General features: G+C 34.5%; 2 protein-coding genes across 2 annotated transcripts; both read left to right on the plus strand.

The window, feature by feature from the left end:
- Window positions 1-12,790: 12,790 nt before the first annotated feature.
- On the plus strand, window positions 12,791-13,822 carry LOC132280822 (uncharacterized). Its single transcript, XM_059782577.1, has 2 exons — window positions 12,791-13,168; window positions 13,256-13,822. Exons 1-2 carry the CDS (start codon window positions 12,791-12,793, stop codon window positions 13,820-13,822), a joined length of 945 nt encoding a protein of 314 aa, XP_059638560.1.
- Window positions 13,823-14,349: 527 nt separating this feature from the next.
- Window positions 14,350-15,609, plus strand: LOC132280823 (uncharacterized). Its single transcript, XM_059782579.1, has 3 exons — window positions 14,350-14,902; window positions 15,008-15,082; window positions 15,164-15,609. Exons 1-3 carry the CDS (start codon window positions 14,350-14,352, stop codon window positions 15,607-15,609), a joined length of 1,074 nt encoding a protein of 357 aa, XP_059638562.1.
- The last annotated feature ends 5,849 nt before the right edge of the window (window positions 15,610-21,458 follow it).

Below are 21,458 nucleotides of genomic sequence, written 5' to 3' on the forward strand. Positions count from 1 at the left end.
CAAAGTTGGGTTCTGCCACCTGGCAGCACATTGGTGTCCTCTTGCTCTTTATTTTTGACCTCTGAAACATGGGAATTAGACTTCCATTAAAACATGACAAACATAGATATCTGAGTCCTCTTTCCATAGAATCAAACTGTTCATCATTTGGAGTACATAGTAGAAAATTATGGCCTTTTTACCAAAGGTACGCAGAGCTGATGACATGTGCACGCGCAAGACAAGGCCTTGCATCGGTACGCAAGAGCTCGCGTTGGGACGCCAGAATTCACGTCGGGATATGAAGTGCTGATGCATGCCCAAATGCAACTGTTTTGTATTTCTTTAGCTTGGACCATTGAGTCCTTCTTCATCCAAATGTGTTGCTGAGAGTTTCATCGCATATTAGGCTATCTCTTCTTGAAAACCACTTGATATCTAGGCCCGATATGACTTGTTCTTAAAAAACCCTTAAAATCTTATTTTTATTCCTTTTTCACAATTAGACCTGCGAAAACACAAAAACGTAAAAATGTAGTTAATCTATATACATAAATCAAATAATGGTCTTAACTCATGCAATTAAGGGCGCTTAAATATGCAATATTTAACGTTTATCAGTCATTACACAAACCAACTCAAAAACTAAATTAGATCATTGAATCAACAAAATAGAATTTAATCAAAACACGGCAATTAAATCTCTAGATTCTAAAGTATCTCCAAATGGCCCCAAATTGGTATATACTAGTGAACAAGCCCTAGTCATTACCATTATCAACTTAAAAACTCATTCTAGTCAATGGAACCATTAATTAGACTTTAATTTATTTATTTAATTCAAAATCTCTAGATTTCTAAACCTATCCAAATGCTCTCAATTTAACATAGGTTAAAAAACATACCAAGGCCTATTTAAATATCACATTACAAGTTAATTTCATGCTTGTTACAACTATGTGAATTAAACTTTCACAAAAGATAATTATTAAAAAAAAGTTATAATTCTTATTCAAATAATCCCAATTTAATATATGTTAATAAACATACCAAGGCCTAAATAACTAGCATGCTAGAATTTTAATTCCAACTATATACAATCATTAGAATTAAATCCTATATAAAGAAAATAATTAAACTAAATTCTAGGATTTGAACAAAAGCATGCATACAAGTTGTGTAACTTTATAAAACAGTCAATACAACTCAAATATAAATCTATGACATCCCCTACCTCAATTTGAAATGAAAATCTCAAAAGCCACCAAAATGAAACCGCTCCGAATTCGACGATAGTTCGGGATTTTGTCGGGGACAACACGGTGAACATAAACCCCAAGGAAGTCCCACCAAAATCCTACCTTGGCTTCAAACTCGAACTCAAAAAATGGCCAAAACGGGATTCCAATCGGTTGGAATCGAATGCCTCGTTAAGGCAAACATTAAACACTAAGGCATCACCACTTTTTAATAAAGGAAAGAAGTCCAAATGAGGAGAGAGAAGGTGGCAGCCATGGGAGAAGCTTTGGTCGGCCAAGAGAGGGGAAAGAGATGAAAATATCTGATTTTTCATTTTAGAGACCCCTATTTATAGAAAAACCTTAAAAGTGCCCCGAACGGGTCCGAAAAAGTGGAATTTGACCAGAGAGGCTCAAACGGCAAAACTCTATGAACAAAAAAGAACTGAAGTAAGAAAAAATGGACAATGAAAGAAATAGCATTAAAAACTGAGTCCCGAGCAGAGAGATATGTCCCAAACAAGTTTGGCGCTAACTAGGGCCGAAAACCCAAAAATTGTAGGGTTCGACCGCAAGACAATTCTAAGAGTACACGACTCGATGAAATGTGAAAATGAATCCAGTACGGGGATTCAAGCCCCAAGGAGACACTTAGCAATTAACTTTCATTAATTGTACAAAGGCCCTTACACAAAAGGATAACTGCGCAAGTGACCCCAAATGAAAATATCTTCCAAAAGATATTTTCTTAGGAACACCTAAATCAAAATATCTTCAAAAGATATTTATAAAAAACACCCCAAGAAACAAAGATGTTTCTGAAGAATCTATTCATCCATGCCCCTGCGGGAAAAAGAAGCAACCAATGAGCTTTTATCTAAAAGTAATGTTGCGCCTTTCAAAAAAACCAACAAGAATGGAAGTACGTGAAGTCAAAAATCAACTTTGAGCATGAAGAGTGAGGTTATGTGAAAGGAAATTTCAATGAAAAAAATTAATCTGTAAAAATAGAGGAAAAGGAAAGGAAGGAAAATGACCAGGTCATTACAACTTACCCTCCTTAAAGAGATTTCGTCCCCGAAATCAGGAACATTCCAGAAGAACTGAACACATGATCACACCAAGGAATAGATCATAAAGTACCTAAGGACAACTCCAAAGGTCTTGAGATTAATGAAAAGACACGAAACCACGAGCCGTGAGGCATCTCTCCAACGAATTGACATACTAACCCAATGTCAACCACCCCAAAGGAAACCAAGGCAACAAGATGTCAGAACAAGGAACATAACTAGAAGCAACATGGCAGCATGAATAGTGACTAGAACCTGCCCATAATGTACCCAAGGTGTGGTAGCATCCACAACATCAAATGCCCACCCACACTCATATTACTAACTAAGTAATGTAAGGTAGCATCGACGGCAACTAGCACTCACCACACACAACTTGTATGATAGTATGATAGTATAAAGCCCTAATTTATCATCTGCACCCAACAAGCTTACCCATGAAACCTAGCGATACAAATGACATCAATGTCAAATGATTATTACCAAAAGTACCACGGGAACCAGGCATTCTGTGAGAGTTGCGATATGGTCCAAAATGTCCGGTCGGACCATTCTGGCCAATCCAAAACTCTAACAACAATGCCATAGGCACCGCTATGCTTAAGGCCCTAAATCATCAATATTAGAAAAACTGACAATCTCAAGTGCAGTACAGGAATGATAAACAAAATGAACTAATTAAGGCAATTAGTTACAGAACATATATATGTACAAGTATACACAAGTATACTAAGCAAAATCGAAACAGAAACATAATATATATATGTACAAGTATACATCCATAAGTATACTAAATAGTACTAAATCTAAGGTATACAAGTATACGGGCTCAATGTACTTTACCATAACGAAATGAAGTATACAACGCATAAGCATACTAGGTACAAGTATACTAAACGTAAATGAAAATCCACGTACCATTCAACTAAACACATAGTGTAGCAGGGCTATCAAATATGCTACCTATCACATAGGAGTCCAGCATCAGAGATACGCTACACATCACCTATAACGCTAGCGCATTAAACAGATATAGTAAACGGAAAACACCCCATCTATATTGGCACATAACTACCCAATAGTCATATCCCCTAAACTTATTCCTAAGGCATGCTCAAAACAACAAGGCATATAAACAGGTACGAATGGCTATGCAAATAACAATCCCACAAGAACAAAAACAAGTAGGGATGAAATGTCTCTCAAAAGGACAACTCACAAAAAGGAATCTCAAAAACCCAGATGAGTCTAATCTCTTACCGTGAGGAAATGAATCATCTCTCCATAATGAACACTAAGGTTCCTGAAACAAAGAGCCTACAAATCTTTCCCAACACTGACTCAACCCAAGGTGGAGTCCTAACGCCACTCAAAACAAACTAACGATGTAATGAATAGTTTCAACATTAGCCATTACGAGACACCAACAAGTGAACATAACTCAAGACACCGATAAGTTCGATGGGAACTCTACAAGATCCTATTGGAACCCTAAAGACAACCCCAAGTCTTTGATGATGAGGGAGAGTAATTAATTGCACTAATGTAATAAATTACACGGAACCACTCACACCCCAACCTTAGCTCGTATGAGCTGTCCAAGGCAAGACAAGAAGAATTCTAGGTCAACGCACCTATCAAATCCTTAACCATCACTCTAAGAAGAAATGACACGAGAACCTCACCGTTGAGGCTCACGAAAACAAAACTCTCAAATCCCCAAGGAAGGACTCAAGTCAATCCAACTCATCGTCCCATAATGCTAAAAATAAGACCCAAATGACGTCACCATATCAAGGTCACCATGAAACCCCAAGAGACGATACCAATACCCCAGACATTCCCCAACCACATCGTGGAACTACAGAGAAAAAAGGAAATAAAACGGTGCCTCCTTGGCCCACGTCTCATTCCACCAGACAAAGACAACGATTCTACGCTCACAAGAGCCTTACTCGCATCACCCATCAACTAAAGTCTCGAAACACCCACACTAACAAAATAGACAAGAAGGTTCCTGTCATGGGCCCTTATAGAATGAATTTCTCTCACCCAAGGAAGAAATTCTGCAGGACAAGAATATATCCAAGTGATATAACAGACTCTAAGACACAATGCCCTAGCATCAGTCTCAACCAATAGACTAGGATAACCCGCAATGCCTAAACAAGACATAGAAACAAATAGCTACTAAGCAACATAGCAACGGACTATTTACTTACACAAGTAGTAAAATCACATAAGGCATGTCGATGTATGCATCATACAATCATGCTAAGATGAATAAGCTCATATAATATGCTAAAACAAACAAGCATATCCAATATGCTAAGCAGGCAAGCGTAAAATAATAAGCTATGACAGCCAATCATATATAATGTACTAAAGCTGATAAGCATATATGGTATGGTAAGGCAAACAAGCACATACAATATGCTAATGCAAACAGGCATATACAATGTACTCAAGCAGACAATCATATACAATATGATAAAGCAGTTAAAATAAACTTCTAAACATACGTCCATATAAGCACGTAAACATGTTATCAAACGAAAATATGCTATCAAGAAGTAACTAAAAACATAGAGTATGGCAACACAAGCATGATATGCACCCAAAACCCGTCGTCCTAAGGTTTTTGAACCTAGGAGCTTTGATACCACCTGTGACGACTCTGGATTTTACAAATCCAGTGTGTCTTGTGATGACCCGAAACGGATCCAAAATACGAAAGTTAAACATGAACAAGTCTATAGAGATGTTCGTCATTCCTAAGACACAAGAACGGCCTTTCGAGGAGTTCCGTGACTCATCAGAAGCAAGACCAAAGTTAGGGTTTTAAAACCCTCCAAGGAATGAACCAAGGGAAAAATGATCATTTCAAACTGAAATAGGTACCATCGTACACACCTTTGGAAAGACAACGAAAAATTAACAAAGATAGGCTCAAGAATAACTTGATTCGGAGTCCGGACAGCAAAGATATCAAGTCTTGAAGTCGAAGGAAGGGAAACCCCATCGCAGTTCGAACCAAATCCTGACACTACCTTACTAAAAGTTAAATATCTTGAGCTACAAGTGGAATATAACACTATAATTGGTACCATTGGAAAGATTATTTCTACGCGGTCAATTTAAACTCAAGAATAGACCAATTCGGAGTTAAAATGAAGGAGATACGACAACTTGAAGCTGGAGGTGTAGTGCTGAAACAACACACACACACAGACGGACGAGCACTCATCCAAGGGAGATGAGTGATCGTAAATGGGCATGCCAAGGCAGTGCCCACTGCCCTAACTATGAGCACTCGTCCCCCATGGACAAGCGCTCATCCACTAACAAGCAAAGCAGAAATGTGAACTTAAAATGTGATTTTGAGGACTTTCTAGGCCTTTTTGAAAAAAAACACAAAGAAGAAACACCCCCCCTCCCACCCAAAATCATGTTTTCTATCCAACCATGACAAACGAAAACTTTATTTTTCATGTGAAAACCCCAAAATGCCCTTATGCTCGGTTTTTGCCCCAAAAAAAAATGTGAAATGAGTCCTTAAGAGGCTCATTTCACCAAGGATTTTTCATGAAAATGATCATGCACACAAACGTAACTTACCTATTTGGACGTGTTACAATGATCCATGGCTAAAAAAAACTGTCGATGCAAAAGATGACCAACCCAAACCCCAATGCGGGAAAAATGCCCTCAAAGGCAAAAAAATGTGAAAACCGTCCCTATATGCAATCAAAAGGCCATTTGGCCCTTGGCCATACTTCATGCATAATAAATGAGTCCTAATGGAGGTGCTCATGCATACTTTGCACCACCCGATTTGGAAATGAACCCTTAAAGGCTCGGATTTTCCTATTTTAGCCCAAAAATGCCAGGAGCAAGAGTTTCAACTTTTTCATTAACCTTGTTGTCCACAACTCTTCCACTCCAAAGTGTAGTGATTGCTTGAACTTGCTCAAGATTTAATCCACTCGGAGGAGTGATCTCATCAATCATATATTGCCCTTTCGTGTTCACCACTGGTTGAGCTGGAATTTTTCCTGTGTCCTTCTTGTGAAGCTGATTTATTGAATTATTCAATTGTCCCAGTTGAGTTTCAATATTAGCTATGGATTAAGAATGAGTACTAACCAATTGCACAGTTGATTGCATACCACTAATGGCAACCATTATTTGGTTGTTTGAATTTACTAGCTCATCCAATTCGGACTGTTGCGTAGGAACATGATTCTGATTGGAAAAATTTGCAGTATATGAAGGAGGACGATAGCTTGAAGAAGCTTGAAATGGTCAATTCATGGATTGAGAATTAGATTAAGTTGATTGCCTATGACCTTAAAATGATGAATTTTGTGGGGCTTGTTGCCTCCATGAAAAATTTGGATGATCTCTCCAACCCGGATTGTATGTATTAGAGTAAGGATTATTTCCAGGACGAAAGAACATGAAATTAATCTGTTCTGGCATACCTTCAGAAAATTGCTCTGGTGTGGGGCAATCTTCTGCATTATGAAAAGTGCTTGTGCAATGTACACACACAGCACTTGATAAAGAATTCTGAGAAGATGAGAGATATGGTGCCACAAGCTAAAAAATTGTGAGCTATGGCATCCACTTGAGAAGATTCTTCCCTAAGAGTCCGTGGTTGACACGAATTTGAGGGTTTAACCACATTAGATGTAAAAGCTCTATGAGAACCATGTTGCATAGAATTTTCGTTTATGTTCTCAAGTAAAGTCCATGCATCATTTGAATTTTTGGACATAAACATGCCCCACACGAATAATCGATTAATTGTCTATGTGGTTATGTCAAACCATTATAGAAGGCTTGCACCAATTACCACTTTGGAATTTGGTGGTGCGGACACTTCCTCAAAAAATCTTGAAGTCTCTCCCATGTCTTATAGAATATTTCCCCATCAATTTGGGAAAACTAAGAATGGAATAACGCATTTGATTGGTCTTACTCACATGATAGTTTTTTTTTAAGAAATTCTTGTTGCAATTGGACCCATGAAGTGATGGAATTTGCAACAAGAAAGTTTAACCAATATTTTGCTCTATCTTTCAAAAAGAATGGGAAGAGAAGCATATGAAGTGCATCTTGGGGGAAATCCCTCATCTTTATGGTGGAGTAGATTTCCAAAAACTCATCAAGATGTTTATAAGGATCCTCATTATCAAACCCATGATATGTTGGAAGCATTTGAATTGTAGTGGATTTGATCTCATAATGCTAAGCCTCAACATTGGGCATAACAATGCATGATGGAGATATATATGTAGAGGGTACAAAATGGTCCCTAAGAGTCATTGGTGCTAAATTTTCATTTTCAGCATTAACATTTTTGAGATTATCATGTTCATTAGCCATTTTATCTACTTCAATTTCAAGTTCTCTTACAATTTTAGGATCCCTAAGGTTCCTTCTTTGCTACCTAAGAGTTCTTTCAAGTAAAGCAAATTGGTTCCCCAAGATGTGGTAAAGATGATGATCTATGACCTACCATCAACTATCAAACAACAATCACAACAACCCTTCACCAATACATCCATATACATTGATCCCTTTCTCCTCAATTCAACAATAATGAAAATAGATTAAATTGGCCACGACAAGGACCTATGCTCTGAATAAAGCAAGAAATTACAATAGCCTCGACAAGGGTTAAACAAAGAATAACTAGGAACTTCAAAAACTTACCCAAAGTCCTTAAGACTTCAAATTTCAAAATTAAATCTCCTAGAAAGTCTTTAGTCCCTAACAACATAAAAACATAAAATAAAAAAAAAAAAAAAAACATGAAAATATATATACAATCAAACAATGAAGCAATTTTTAAATTATGATTACAAAACCATATGTAATCCCCGACAACGGTGCCAAAAAGTTGATATGCACAAGTGTGTACCACTTAAAAATACCACTTATAACAATAGCACATTCATCATTGCAAATTCATGCTATAGTAGGGGGGTTGTCGAACCACAAGGATTGCTAGTTTATGGCAAGCAAAATTGTATAATTACTTCCTAATTTGATAACAAAGATGATAATTCAATTGGTTTGTCACTTAACCTATGAATTTAAATTTCATAAAACAGTAAATAATGTGAATAAAATGGATGGAACATATAGAGATAAGGCTAGGGAATTGACTTCACTTCAACCTCATAAACATGTTAAACTTGCACTCAACTTGGGGATAGACAATTATATATATAAAACGATGTGTGGAAGCATAAACTACCATACCATTGTCAATCATACATTCAGGACTAAACATAAACGATCTTTGGTTAGCATGGTTCATCTACGTAAACTAGATTGTGGTATGAACCATATTCCCTTGGCATGGCCTATTAAAGTCCTTCAATAGTATATTGCAGCACATTAAATCAATTAAACATCATAGATTATCTTCAGTTGGTATTGACCATCTACCTAACTACATTAATCTAAGGGTGTAGCATGGTCCATCTTCCTTAAGTATAACCTATATAAGCATGGCAGTATAACCATTCCATAAATTCTTTCCTATTTTCACTATAGGAAATCAAGTGTAATATTTGTAGCAATATGATTTTTAAGACAAGATAACAAATCAACACAAATATGTATTCAAATGATAAATGTTGTGTCTCTAATTTTACTACTCGCAATAGAACGATTCTGTGTAGGATAGCTCTATGTAAAGAGGATGTCGAACCCACAGGGAGATGAGATTTACATTAGTCTTTATTTTAGTCCTAATGGTTTATAGGTAATTTGGTTGGAAAGTTTGTTGGTTGTCACGATTTAACAAACTAAAATTAAAACAAAATATTTAACTAGAGCAAATTAAACTAAAATTAAATGATCAGATAGAGAGAGATCTTAGGGATTTGACTTCACCACAATCATCATACTATGGTCAATTGAATCAACTCTGGGAATTTCACTAATTATGTTTTCAAATGAATTGAGCTCAATAACATTCGTTCAATTCGGAATTTAAAGAAAGATATTTTACAAAATTAGTTAACTATAACCTATCTACGGTTAGCAAAGACTATCCACCAACCTACTCTAACTACTTTGTAAATAGTCCACCTTTCCTAAGCATAGACTATGAAAACCTTCTTTTGCAAAAAATATTAGAGTACCATTATATGACCTCTATTCTTGTGTCCGGCAGGGCTCCGCCAGATACCGCACAACAAGATATGTTGGGAATATAATATAAACTATTACATCTAAGATAAGGGAATAACAGTTTATATTCTACTAAAGCATGAAAACCACTTGAGTTGTCTCAACTGCTCATAGCCATATAATTAAGAAAACATCATATATTAAAGTAAAATCCCAGAGTTAAAACAATCAAACCATAATATCAGATTGGGTTATATCAGTGCCCTAAGAGAGGAATTAGCTACTCATGACGAGGTTGGATATCATCTGTGTTGGCGTTGTCTCCATCATCACGTACGGCACTTCTCTTCTCAGGATCTTCACTTTCAAGGTTGTAGGAATCCTAAAAGGCACCACGCTACCAGCCTTCTGAATAACACCGTAAAAAGGAATTGAAATTTTGGACCCCTTCTGTCAAGGCTTGCACCTTCTTTTATAGAAGAAAATAAGGGCCTGTTTGTTATGTGTTTTACTTTGGTGTTTTTGTTGCAGGGCTTCATTTTAGGCCCAAAAACATGTTTGGTGACACTTATTTTGTTTTAAACAGTACAAAAATATTGTTTTAAACAGTGCTGAATTTGGGTCCAAAAGTGAAACACCAAAATGGTGTTTTTGGTTGTTTCAGTACTGTAGCCCAATAAAAAACACTGTAGTGGATGAAGTAAGTTGGTCTAATACTGTAGCGGATGAAGTAGCCTTAAAACGGATTTACAACATTTTGGCCTGATGTTTTCTCTCTCCTCTGAAACCCTAGAGAAGCGATTTGGGAGGCGACAAAAAGGAATCGCGATATACTGTGAGTACTGTCTTTTATTTCCCTTTCTTTGTTGTTTCCTTTGATGTTGTTTCCAAATCTGCAAGCACGAAGTCCAAATCTGTAAAGAAAATCTATACGTATACTCTCTTATAGTCACAAAGACGAATTTCTTTCGACTCTCTCTCTCTTTCTCTCTCTGGTATAAAAATTTCGAATCGGTCTCGCAATCACCGATTTTCGTGCCGGACATCAAATCGGTGATGCTCGACAGCCGATTGTCGAAGCTCTGGAAGATCATGATCATGTCCTCCGCCACATCTTTCGATGTGTTGAGACTCTTCACTATCTGCTGAGCAGTGGCCATAACCCTATCCTGACCTTCTACAGTCGCCGCCATAACCAAGCTCTGTGTATATAGATGTGTGTATATAGATGTATATGTGTGTGTATTTATGGATTTTATGTATAAATTAGGGTTTGGGGGAGGAAGGGGAAAGGACGGACTGACCTTTTGATGTGGTTGAAAAGTTCAAACGCTTGGGGTTTTCTCCATTGCTTCGGTGCGTGTAGCTGACTCTCAGTTTCTCTCTCCTCTTTTTGTTTTTTTTTTTCTCTCTCTCTCTCTATCTAGAAGTAGTGAACTGTTTGGCCAGCGGCTTGTGAGCGTTTACCCAAAAAGTGAGTAACGTAATTTATGGCTTGGGTTATGTATGAACAACTAATTAGGTTTTTTTTGTTGGTATGTCAATGTAAGAAAAAGGTTGGATTATATTGATTACCAAACAAGAGTTGAAGGAAGGAATAGGGAAAGGAAATGAGGTAACGTCTCGGTTTGAAATCGAGAATTCTTAAAATACTCAATTTTACGTAATGAAATGGATTAATTCTAAAAATACATCAATACTGAATTGGTAAAAATATATTTTTAACGATTTTTCATTAAAACATGTACCATAAGTAATGACTTATTCTTTATTTTGTGATGATGTTAGTAAAAAAAAAATGTTTAGTAATCACATGTGTTACTAAATTAATGAACAAGATTATATATTTAAGTGTGTAATAAATTAAAATTCATACCATATATAACATATGAGAATTAAAAATAAAAAATAAATTAAAAAGTAATAATCTAATACAAGTCCAATATACCAAGACAATTACAATACATGTAAGTAAATATGCAAACAGATAATATTTTTAAATTAATGAACAAGATTATATATTTAAGTGTGTAATAAATAAAAATTCATATCACATATAATATATGAGAATTAGAAATTTAAAAGAAAAAAATCTAACACAAGTCCAAAATACCAAGACATTATATGCGAACAGATAATTTTTTTAAATAAATAAAATAATTGTGCAAAAAGCTTATAAAAAGATGATGTGGTATGGTGGTCAAAGCTCTAATTAACCCTTTAAATACTTCTAAAGTGAAAGCATTAATTCTTGCATGTATAGCGGTGACAGCCGATAATTGATATGAGAGTGTTCACACCATCCCTAGTTTGGACTTGTGGATTGTTTGGTTACTGTCAATGTCTTCTTTTAACTTGCACCTACCAAAGAAGAATGATGGGATGGAAAAGGGAAAGGAAATGGGGAAGAATGGAACAATTTCTCATTTGTTTGGAACCGGATAATTGAAGGTTAAGAAAAGTACAAGGGGGTTGAGTGTTTTTCCATCATTTGGTAGGGGGAATAATGATTAAAGAATGGAATTTTAAGTTAACAATTCAATTTACTTAAGTGAGACACCGAATTTTATCATATAATATTATCATAATATCATGTGATGAGACTTATCGTAAAATAATTAAGACAGTCGTTCAAGACCCCAATAGAAGATGAAGTTAGTATCTCATTATATTATACGTATATATATATATATATATATATATATATATATATAGATATATATTTGTGAAATAATTATGCTTTCATACATTATATTAATTACCAAATAAATATATTTGCGGTTACCAAATAAATATATTTGCGGTTAATAAAAGATTCTTTTATATTGAATTTATATATATATATATATATATATATATATATATATATATATATATTAATAAATTATTTATACTTTTGTGTATTAAATTAATTACTAGATAAATACAACTACTCTCGTATCCGTCCCATATATATACAATTGCTATTACAATGAAATGACCATATTTCCCTATAGTAAAATACCTAATATTGTAACATTTATCACCAATTTCTCCTTTCTCTTCTTGTTTTTTATTTTTTATATTTTCATTCAGTATTCTTTATTAAATGCGTGAACTTCTCGTAGGACTTTCCAGCACTTATGCCATATTAACTATATGTACGTTTCCTAGAAACTAAGTAAAACCTAAAATCATAAGCTCTTTCTAGCAAATGTATAAAAGGGGAATAAATATATTCTAATAGTATAAACATTCATGAATCAGTAGTTGTGAGAGAGTAACTTTAATACCATCAATAGTTTTTCCTAGTTTAATATTATTTTTTTTTTTTTGTTATTAATTATAGTGTTGTTATTAATATGTTAGATGGATATGAATGTTGAGAATGTGGAACAATGCGGTGATTCTCTCACAATTGAAGAAGTGGTTGAAGTTACGAACGATGGAAAATTGTTATGGGATGAGTCACTCATTGAAAAATTCATGAATATTATGATGGAAGAAGTTAAAGCTAATAATCGTAGTGGCACAACATTTAGTAAAAGTGGTTGGAGTAATTTAGTCAAACAAATGAATGTTCAAACGGGGAGAAAATTTGGTTTAACCCAACTTCGGAATAAGTTTAATGGTTTGAGAAAAATTTATACTGAGTTTAAGCAATTATTATCGGAGACTGGCGTGGGATATAACCATGAGACGGGCATGGTTATAGTTGAGGAAGAGAGATGGGACAGGTTGTGCAAGGTTAGTAATTTAATTATTAGTCCTAAATAAATAATAAAATCTTGTATATTATTGGTTATGTGGTTAATATTATAACAAAATTTGTAGGTTGTTGCGAATGCAAATAAGTATAAAAAGTATGGATGTAAGCATTTTGACAAGATGTCGACTATATTTGGGGACACATATGCAAAAGGGATGCATGCCCACCCATCCACTACAGCACCACCCACAATCATTTTGCCCACTCCCAATGATGACGATGATGAGGAAGAGGGTTGTGAGGTCAGTCCCCCACCTTTACGTAAAGGTAAGAAAGCCAAAAGAGATGCTTTATCTCCTGGTATAGCTGCACTCTTGTCAAACATGAATGAGAATTCTGAGAGGAGAGCTGAGAGAATGGAAGCTGCAATAGAGAAAGCAGCTAAAGCATCTTCTACTTCTACTCGTGTATCTTCATGTGAGAAAGGAGATAATGAAGCTCTCTCTCCCTCAAAAAATGATAGAGATTATGAAATGTTTGATGCCTCCATGCTCTTTTTACAAAAAATACTTGGAATTGAGATGGCCCAATTCACTAAGGTATCGAAGTTATTACATGATTCTGAGAAGTGGCAGAAATTTTTTCTTTCGGCACCTGAGGATGTAAGAATTGGTTGGGCATTGAATGTTTGAGTTTTTCTTTATGGATGATTGTGTTTTGTGTCATCGTTTAACTTATTACTATCTCACATTTGGATGACTGTAATAACTTAAATACTTTTATTATCTCACATTTGGATGACTGTAATAACTTAAATATTTTTATTATCTCACATCTGGATGACTGTAATAACTTAAATACTTTTATTATCTCACATTTGGATGACTGTAATAACTTAAATATTTTTATTATCTCACATCTGGATGACTGTAATAACTTAAATACTTTTATTATCTCACATTTGGATTACTGTAATAACTTAAATATTTTTATTATCTCACATCTGGATTGCTGTAATAACTTAAATACTTTTATTATCTCACATTTGGATGGCTATAATAACTTAAATAATTTTATTTCTTGGATGCCTGTTAGTACTCAAATACTTTAATACCATTATTTAAATGTTTGTTTTATTATTTAAATGTTTTGTTTATTATTTAATTGATTTGCTTATTAACTTTAATGTTTTGCTTGTATTAAATCTTTAAATAGGGTAATGGATATGTGGAACAATATAAGAAGAATAATTCAATTATATGACGATGAGGAGGACAATGAAAGTGTCTTAATATTTGCTGCTCTTTTAGAAGAGCAGAACTTTTATCAAAAGAGGCGTTGTAGGGATTCCATTTTACAAGGGGAAACATATGTTATGGAGATTTTAAACGGCCATAGAGAAAGATGTTATGAAAATTTTAGGATGTACCCTGAAGTTTTCAGAACATTGTGTAGTACCCTGAAAGGTATAGGGCTGAAGGATTCTAAATTTTTAACTGTTTATGAACAAGTGGCAATCTTTTTGCTCACTTTATCTCATAATCAAAGGAATCGTGTTGTAGCAGAGAGATTTCAACACTCCACTGAAACCATTTCTAGACACTTCCATGCTGTGTTGCATGCAGTATGTCAGTTGGGCACCCATATAATTGCCCCTCCTAATTTTTCTGTGATTCCGAATAAGATTAGAAAGTCTTCTAGGTTTTACCCTTACTTCAGGCATTGTGTGGGAGCTATAGATGGAACCCACATTCCTGCAACTCTGCCAGCAAGTACACAACTTCCATTTCGTGGTAGAAAGGGTTATACTACACAAAATGTAATGGCTGTATGTGACTTTGACATGAGGTTCACATATGTGCTAGCTGGGTGAGAAGGCTCAGCTAATGATTCGAGAATCCTAAATGAATGTACTGAAAATGAGGCAATGAACTTTCCAGCTCCACCAGCAGGTAATATTATTTTACAAATTCACTTAAAATATGGTTAGTTTATCATACTGTATATATCTTTATGTATTCTAAACATGGCAGGTAAGTATTATTTGGTGGACTCAGGGTATGCCAATAAGCCTGGTTATTTGGCCCCATTTCGAGGTCATACTTACCACTTTCAGGAATACCGTAGGACTAGACAACCTCGTGGTCGGGAGGAAGTGTTCAATCATAGGCATTCAACTTTGAGAAATATAATTGAGCGATGCTTTGGGTTATTGAAGATGAGATTCGCTATTTTGAAGGCAATGCCTCCTTATAAGTTTTCAACACAAGTATTGATTGTAATGGCTTGTTGCACATTACATAAATTCATCAAAAATCAGCATCAGCCTGATGACATATTTGATGGTAATGATCCTCCTCAAAGTGATGGTGAAGATGATGAGATTGTTGAGCATGTGCCTTCTGCTCAGCTTCGAGAAATGGATCAGTTGCGTAATACTATTGCTGATCAAATTTGGAATTCTCTTCAGCACTCTTGATCCTTCTGAAAGTGATGGTATATTTTTTCTTTTATATGTAATATATTTGTTGCTATTGTGAGCTTGCAATATATATATGTAATATAAATCTTTTTTACGGATATATAATTCAACTTAAATGCTATTATTGCAGATATGAAGTGTGTTGATGCTCTCTTGAAGGCCACATATGCTGTTATGAAGATGATGTGTCGTTGCCATTGTCATCCACTTTATGAACTTCTTATCAATTTTTAGTGACAACTATGTATTGTTAATGCTTTGTTCCAAACATTTTATGTACAACTTAAACTTGTTTAATTTGTTGGTTGAATATTTAAGGACTTGTAAATGTTATACACTCTATTTCAATTATGCTTTCAATTGAGTTTGTTTGTATTTTAATGTTGTGTTGGACTGTACAGGTATCAGGATAATAAATTGAAGCAGTTATTGCAAAGAACTTGTAAATAGGTTGTTGCAAAAATTTTTTACAAATATTGACTCTCATGTAGTATTGTAAAATGTGACTAGAGATTATTTATTTTTAATGTTGAGTTGAACTATACAGGTATAATCATAATAAAATTGAAGCAGGTTATTGTAAAGAACTTGTAAATAGGTTATTGCAAATTTTTTTACAAATGTTGACTCTCATGTAGTATAGTAAAATGTGACTAGAGATTATTTATTTTTAATATTGAGTTGGACTATGCATGTATAATGATAATAAAATTGAAGTAGGTTATTACAAATAACTTGTAAATAGGTTATTACAAAAATTAATATATATATATAATTTGGTGGGGGTTTACATTTTTTTACAAAAGAGAATGCAAGAATCTGTATTTTGGAGTTAAAGTCCCACCAATGCAGACTTATAAGAGACGAAAATTATTATCAGAGCTGTGTAGTATTTTTTTTTTCTTCTTTCGCTAATGCGAAAAATGAGCAAAATGAATGAAACACAAACCTATGGACAATCATCACTAAAGGAACAAACTATACCAGGAAATTTCAAATAACTTAAAGTGTAGTTTCAGATCAAGATAACATGCTCTGTGTGTGTGTGTGTGTGTGTGTGTGTTTGTGTGTTCAAATTTTAATATATTTATTAAAAATATATAGACTATTTATATAGAAATAAATTTATAAATAAATTTAAAATTTATAAAAATAAATTAAAAACAATGATAACCAAACATGTTTTTTGTTTCTGTTTTATTTTGTTTACAACAGTTGGAGCTACCAAACATGTTTTGTTTTTAAAATTCTTGAAACGCATGACTTACCAAACATGTTTTGCATGTTTTTGTTTCCGACATTTCTACAGTAAAAGATCGTTCCCAAACGTGCTTCCGATTTTTGCCAAAACACTCCAATAGTAAAAACGCTATTTCTGTTTTAGCCAAAAACAAAACGCCTAAAGTAAAACGCATGCCAAACGGGCCCTAAGGATCTGGTGGGCTTTTAGGTCTTCTGGACCATCCGGGATGAGATACGGCTGATAAAGAGAGCAATCATGTACTTTAAATCTGACATGTTATGGAAGGCTCGAGCTTCAGGAATAGAGGCTCGAGCTTTAGGGTTCAGGCTCAAGCTTTAGGAACAAGGCTCGAGCTTCTTTGGATTGATGCTCAAGCTTCAAAAATTGGTGCTTGATCTTCACGTTGACACTTACCCAAATTTCTTCAACTATTTTTTGAAGCGTCTTTTTCTTCAATACTTAGAATATTTTTGGAGTTTAACTCTTTTAACATTGGTTGATCCAAACTTCATAGGCTCGAGCACTAGGTACCAGGCTCGAGCATCAGTGAATGGTGCTTGATCCTGGAGGTGAGGCACGAGACCTGGGAGCATTGCCTTTCAATTAAAATTAACTCTTTAATTTTTGACGCCTCATGCTCGAGCTTGAGGGTCAAGGCTCGAGCACTCTTAGGTAAGGCTCGAGCACCCTAAGTTAGGGCTCGAGCACCAAGTACAAGGCTTAAGCTTTTGGGCCTTGTTGACTGTTCTTCTCTTATTTGTTGTGATGCTCAAGCCTCAACACTTGGGCTCGAGCTCTAGGGCTTGAATTGCTTTAAACTTCACCATTTAAGCTCTAGGCTTGCTCTGAATGACCAGCAATGACTCTGTAAGCTTCGATATCATCATAAAGTCCCGGTTTTAACCATTTCTCTAGGAAAGTACCTATAAACACACATTAAACATAAATTAATCTAACTATGGATAGAAGTATCACTTTAGGCCTTAACATATATGTATTTAGGGGCTCGAATATGCATATATTTATCACACCCCTAAACTTATATATTGCTAGTCCCTTAGCAATACAGAACTAAAAGCCGCTTTCGTGGGAATCACGGTTGCATTTAGCTTATGTAACAAGCCTTTAAACCCCTAGGTTACCCTTAGTGGATGACTTGTAGTTTCGTGAGGGTTCCAGTGAAGATACTCACAAACTTCTTAAATCAGTGCCTTAATTACATGGTAAGCTTATTTAAGTTTGTTTTCGAATCATATCATCCCCCCAGTTCATTAATCAGACAAATACAACAAGTATACCAATCATGGAATTAGAAAAACTTTCAACTTCCAATTTCAATTAAGCAACCATAGTCCCCACATATCAATTTAATCATTCATTCAACAATTTTAATCTCTAATGATACTTTGAAGTGATCCTACAATTTAACGTGTGGCTTACTGTCCATACTTGCATTTATTCCTAGTTATTCCTTAATTCACAGGCAGACTTTTCAAATTCCAACACCCAAGACTTTTTTTTTTTTTTTTCTCGGGTATACATTTTTCAAAAAGAATACTATGAAATGTTCAGGTTTATTAAGCTTTCTAAATGTAATACCCCTAGTTTTCAAAAGGATAAAATTGGGAATTTAATTTTGTTTTTATTGATTAATTGATTTAATTATGTGACTTAGTTGTTTTGGTTAGTTAATTATGTGACTTACGTGTTTTGATTTCTTAATTGATTAATGGTGAATTTATTTTTAATTTAATTATTTAATTGAAATTGTTTTAATTTAATATATTGTTAGTTTAAATATTTGATTGTTGATGTTTTAATTGACGTGTTTTTGTTAGTTTTGGTAGCTTACAGAATTTATTTGTGTCATAGGGTTTTATTGTTTTGTATAATTAAGTCGCCGACTTATATTAGGTTTAATTAAAACTGGTAGATATAAGATTGTAAACAGACTTAAGATTGGGACGACTATATATATATTCTTATAAGTCTGCTAGGGTTGGGGAAAACACTATTCACGTGATAGTGTATTGAGAGGAAAAAATAGAGAGGGTTGGAAGGGAAAACACTGAGGGAAAACTGGGAGAATCAACTAAGCTTTCAGCTATGGACTGAAGGTCGGACCAAGGAGGAATGAAAGGATGGCTTGTGGGGTTGAAACAGAGCGGTAGGAGGTTGGCCGGCAGTCGGCAGTTGCCAGAATTTAGAGACGACGTTGTAAGGTTTCAAACCGAAACCTAAAGGCAAGTTTCATTCTATCTCCTTCCTGTAAACTTGTGTTCTGTGCATTCTATATAGTCTCCAGGAAGTTAATTAAACTTTAAAACGGAATTTTGATGCATGGTAACAGACTTTAAATTGTTCGTATGTTTAGGTGAACTGAAATTGTGTTCCTTGCATAAACTGTTTTGTTCGGTTTTAAATTTTTTCCAAGCAATGCTTGTTGATATTTGAGGAGTCTTTAGGATGGTTGGTGTAATACCCCTAATTTTTAAAGGATATTCCTGGAATATATTTTATTATTTGGCTGCATTTTATTTAATTATTTGCTTAATTATGTTATTTAAAATTTGAATTATTTGTTAATTGTTTTGTTTTGTTTGTTTTATTTAATGATTTTAATTATTGTATTTTGTTTGTTTTGTTTAATTATTTGTTATTTGTTTTGTGTTAATTTGGTTGGTTATTTTAGTTAATTATTATTTGATTAGTTGTTTTAATTTCATGGTTTATTTTAATTGGCCTAGGTTAAATGTTTATATTGAATTAGGTTATAGTTTTAGCTGTTCAATGGAATTTGAGTGAGTAGACGACACTGTTTTAAAGCGTAGATTTTGTTATGGGCCAATAGGGATTATAATTAGGGCTCTGTCTCTACACGCACAGGGAATAGGGTTTATTTTACGTCGCTATATATATATATAACAGTGTGTGGATTTAGGGTTTTTAGAATACAAAAGCTCTGTCACGTCTCAAGGTTACAGAGTGAAAACAGAGAGGGGTTTTGTAAAGATAGAGTATTATAAGGTCTATCAAGGGAAGAATAGGGAGGACCAGAGGAGGCTGGACAGTGGGTTATGTTACCGGAACAAGCAAATTCTGAACAAGCAAGTTATTTTCTTCCTCCTTCCCTTTTCCTGTGTTCTGTGCACCTAGATAGTCTCTAGGAAAATTAATTGAACAATAATTGAACCATGCATGATTGTGGTATGTTATATTTGAATGTCTGTAATCAGTGAAATTAGTTTGAAAACATTCTGATATGTATAGTTTTGTGTCGTCTCTGTTTTGGCATAAAACGGGCTACTGTTTTAATTTTGTTTTAAATCTTACTGCATCAAACTAAGGTCTAAATTAATACTTGAGGTAGTTTAAGGTCTGTAAGTTCAATATAGAGGAAGAATAGTAAGGTTCAAGTGGCCGGAGAGGGAGGGGATGAGCTGAAACGGAGCAGCAGGAGATCGAAGGCTCTCAAAAGGGGTGAGAGCCGGCTCCATAGATGTGGGAGACGGCTCCCACACCTGTAAAGCTGGCTCCAAGGTTTCTTAGAGCCAGCTCTAGGCTGAAAGAGCCTGCTCCCAAAGTTTGGAGTAAGCTCCATCTTTAATTTTGCATTCTGACATTTTTTTTTTAGTTTTCTACGTACTCTGTGATACTATTGGAGCATGGAGACTGTTCTGGTCACTCTGGAATTGTACAGAGTGATTAGAAATATGGTTTTGGGTATCATTAAGACTTAAAATTAATTAGAATTTAGTTCTAATCACTTGGAACAAACAGTATAAAATTAATGAAATTATGTATACTGTTAACGGATGAAAGAGGGATTAATTGCTGAATAACTTTTTAGCAATATAATGGGATGTGGAATTTTTATAAAACCTATTTTAAATGCATGGTAGGGTTCTCTGTATATTTATTTTGACCTATACATGCATTGGGATGTTAAGTGTCGAATTATTAAACTTTTTCTGCAATTACTTGGATTACCATTGGATTTTAATTGCTAGAATATTAATGAGCATATCTGAAATTATTTGGATGTTAGTTTGAACTATAAATTACCATCTGTATATTTATTTTGCTCTATACATGCTTTGGGATGCTAATTTTTGAAATGGTAAATTCTTTCTACAAATACATGGATTAATGTTGGATTTAAATTGCTAGAACAACAAAACCTTTTATGCAATTATTTGGATATTAGTTTGGACTGTAAATTATTCAGTTATGAATTAAATGCTGTAATTTACATGGATATGGAGGATTGTATGCACCGGTATGGGACGGTGACATACTAGGGATGGTTTAGCTTAAAAACGCTAACCTAACCTACCGGATGGAAATAATGGATTGTAAAATATTGAATCCATCAATGTGTTTAAGTTAAATCAACTGACTAAGTTGAGTGACTTCCTGGATTAATTGGTTATAGTTAAGTCACATCAGCTGAATAAGTTGAGTGCTTATCTAGACGGTGTTTTGTATGTCTCCTCAATGAATAATTGAATGATATACTATGGTTTCGGACGGATTTTAGATATATGATTATGGTACCACGATATGATCTTGAGTTACAGAGTCATTGGTTAGGGTGCGTATA

The sequence above is a fragment of the Cornus florida genome, unplaced genomic scaffold (assembly GCF_030987335.1).
Source record: "Cornus florida cultivar Cherokee Brave unplaced genomic scaffold, ASM3098733v1 CherokeeBrave_3.0.0_Hap2_Chr11, whole genome shotgun sequence".
In the NCBI taxonomy this organism is placed as follows: Eukaryota; Viridiplantae; Streptophyta; class Magnoliopsida; order Cornales; family Cornaceae; genus Cornus; species Cornus florida.

Excerpts from the sequence above, each read along its gene's own strand:
- LOC132280822 (XM_059782577.1), top strand. The coding sequence starts at position 12,791 with ATGGATATGAATGTTGAGAATGTGGAACAATGCGGTGATTCTCTCACA. Across the intron at positions 13,169-13,255 it reads GATGGGACAGGTTGTGCAAG|GTTGTTGCGAATGCAAATAA; the intron begins GTTAGTAATTTA and ends CAAAATTTGTAG.
- LOC132280823 (XM_059782579.1), top strand. The coding sequence starts at position 14,350 with ATGGATATGTGGAACAATATAAGAAGAATAATTCAATTATATGACGAT. Across the intron at positions 14,903-15,007 it reads TCCTGCAACTCTGCCAGCAA|GCTCAGCTAATGATTCGAGA; the intron begins GTACACAACTTC and ends CTGGGTGAGAAG. Across the intron at positions 15,083-15,163 it reads CTTTCCAGCTCCACCAGCAG|GTAAGTATTATTTGGTGGAC; the intron begins GTAATATTATTT and ends TAAACATGGCAG.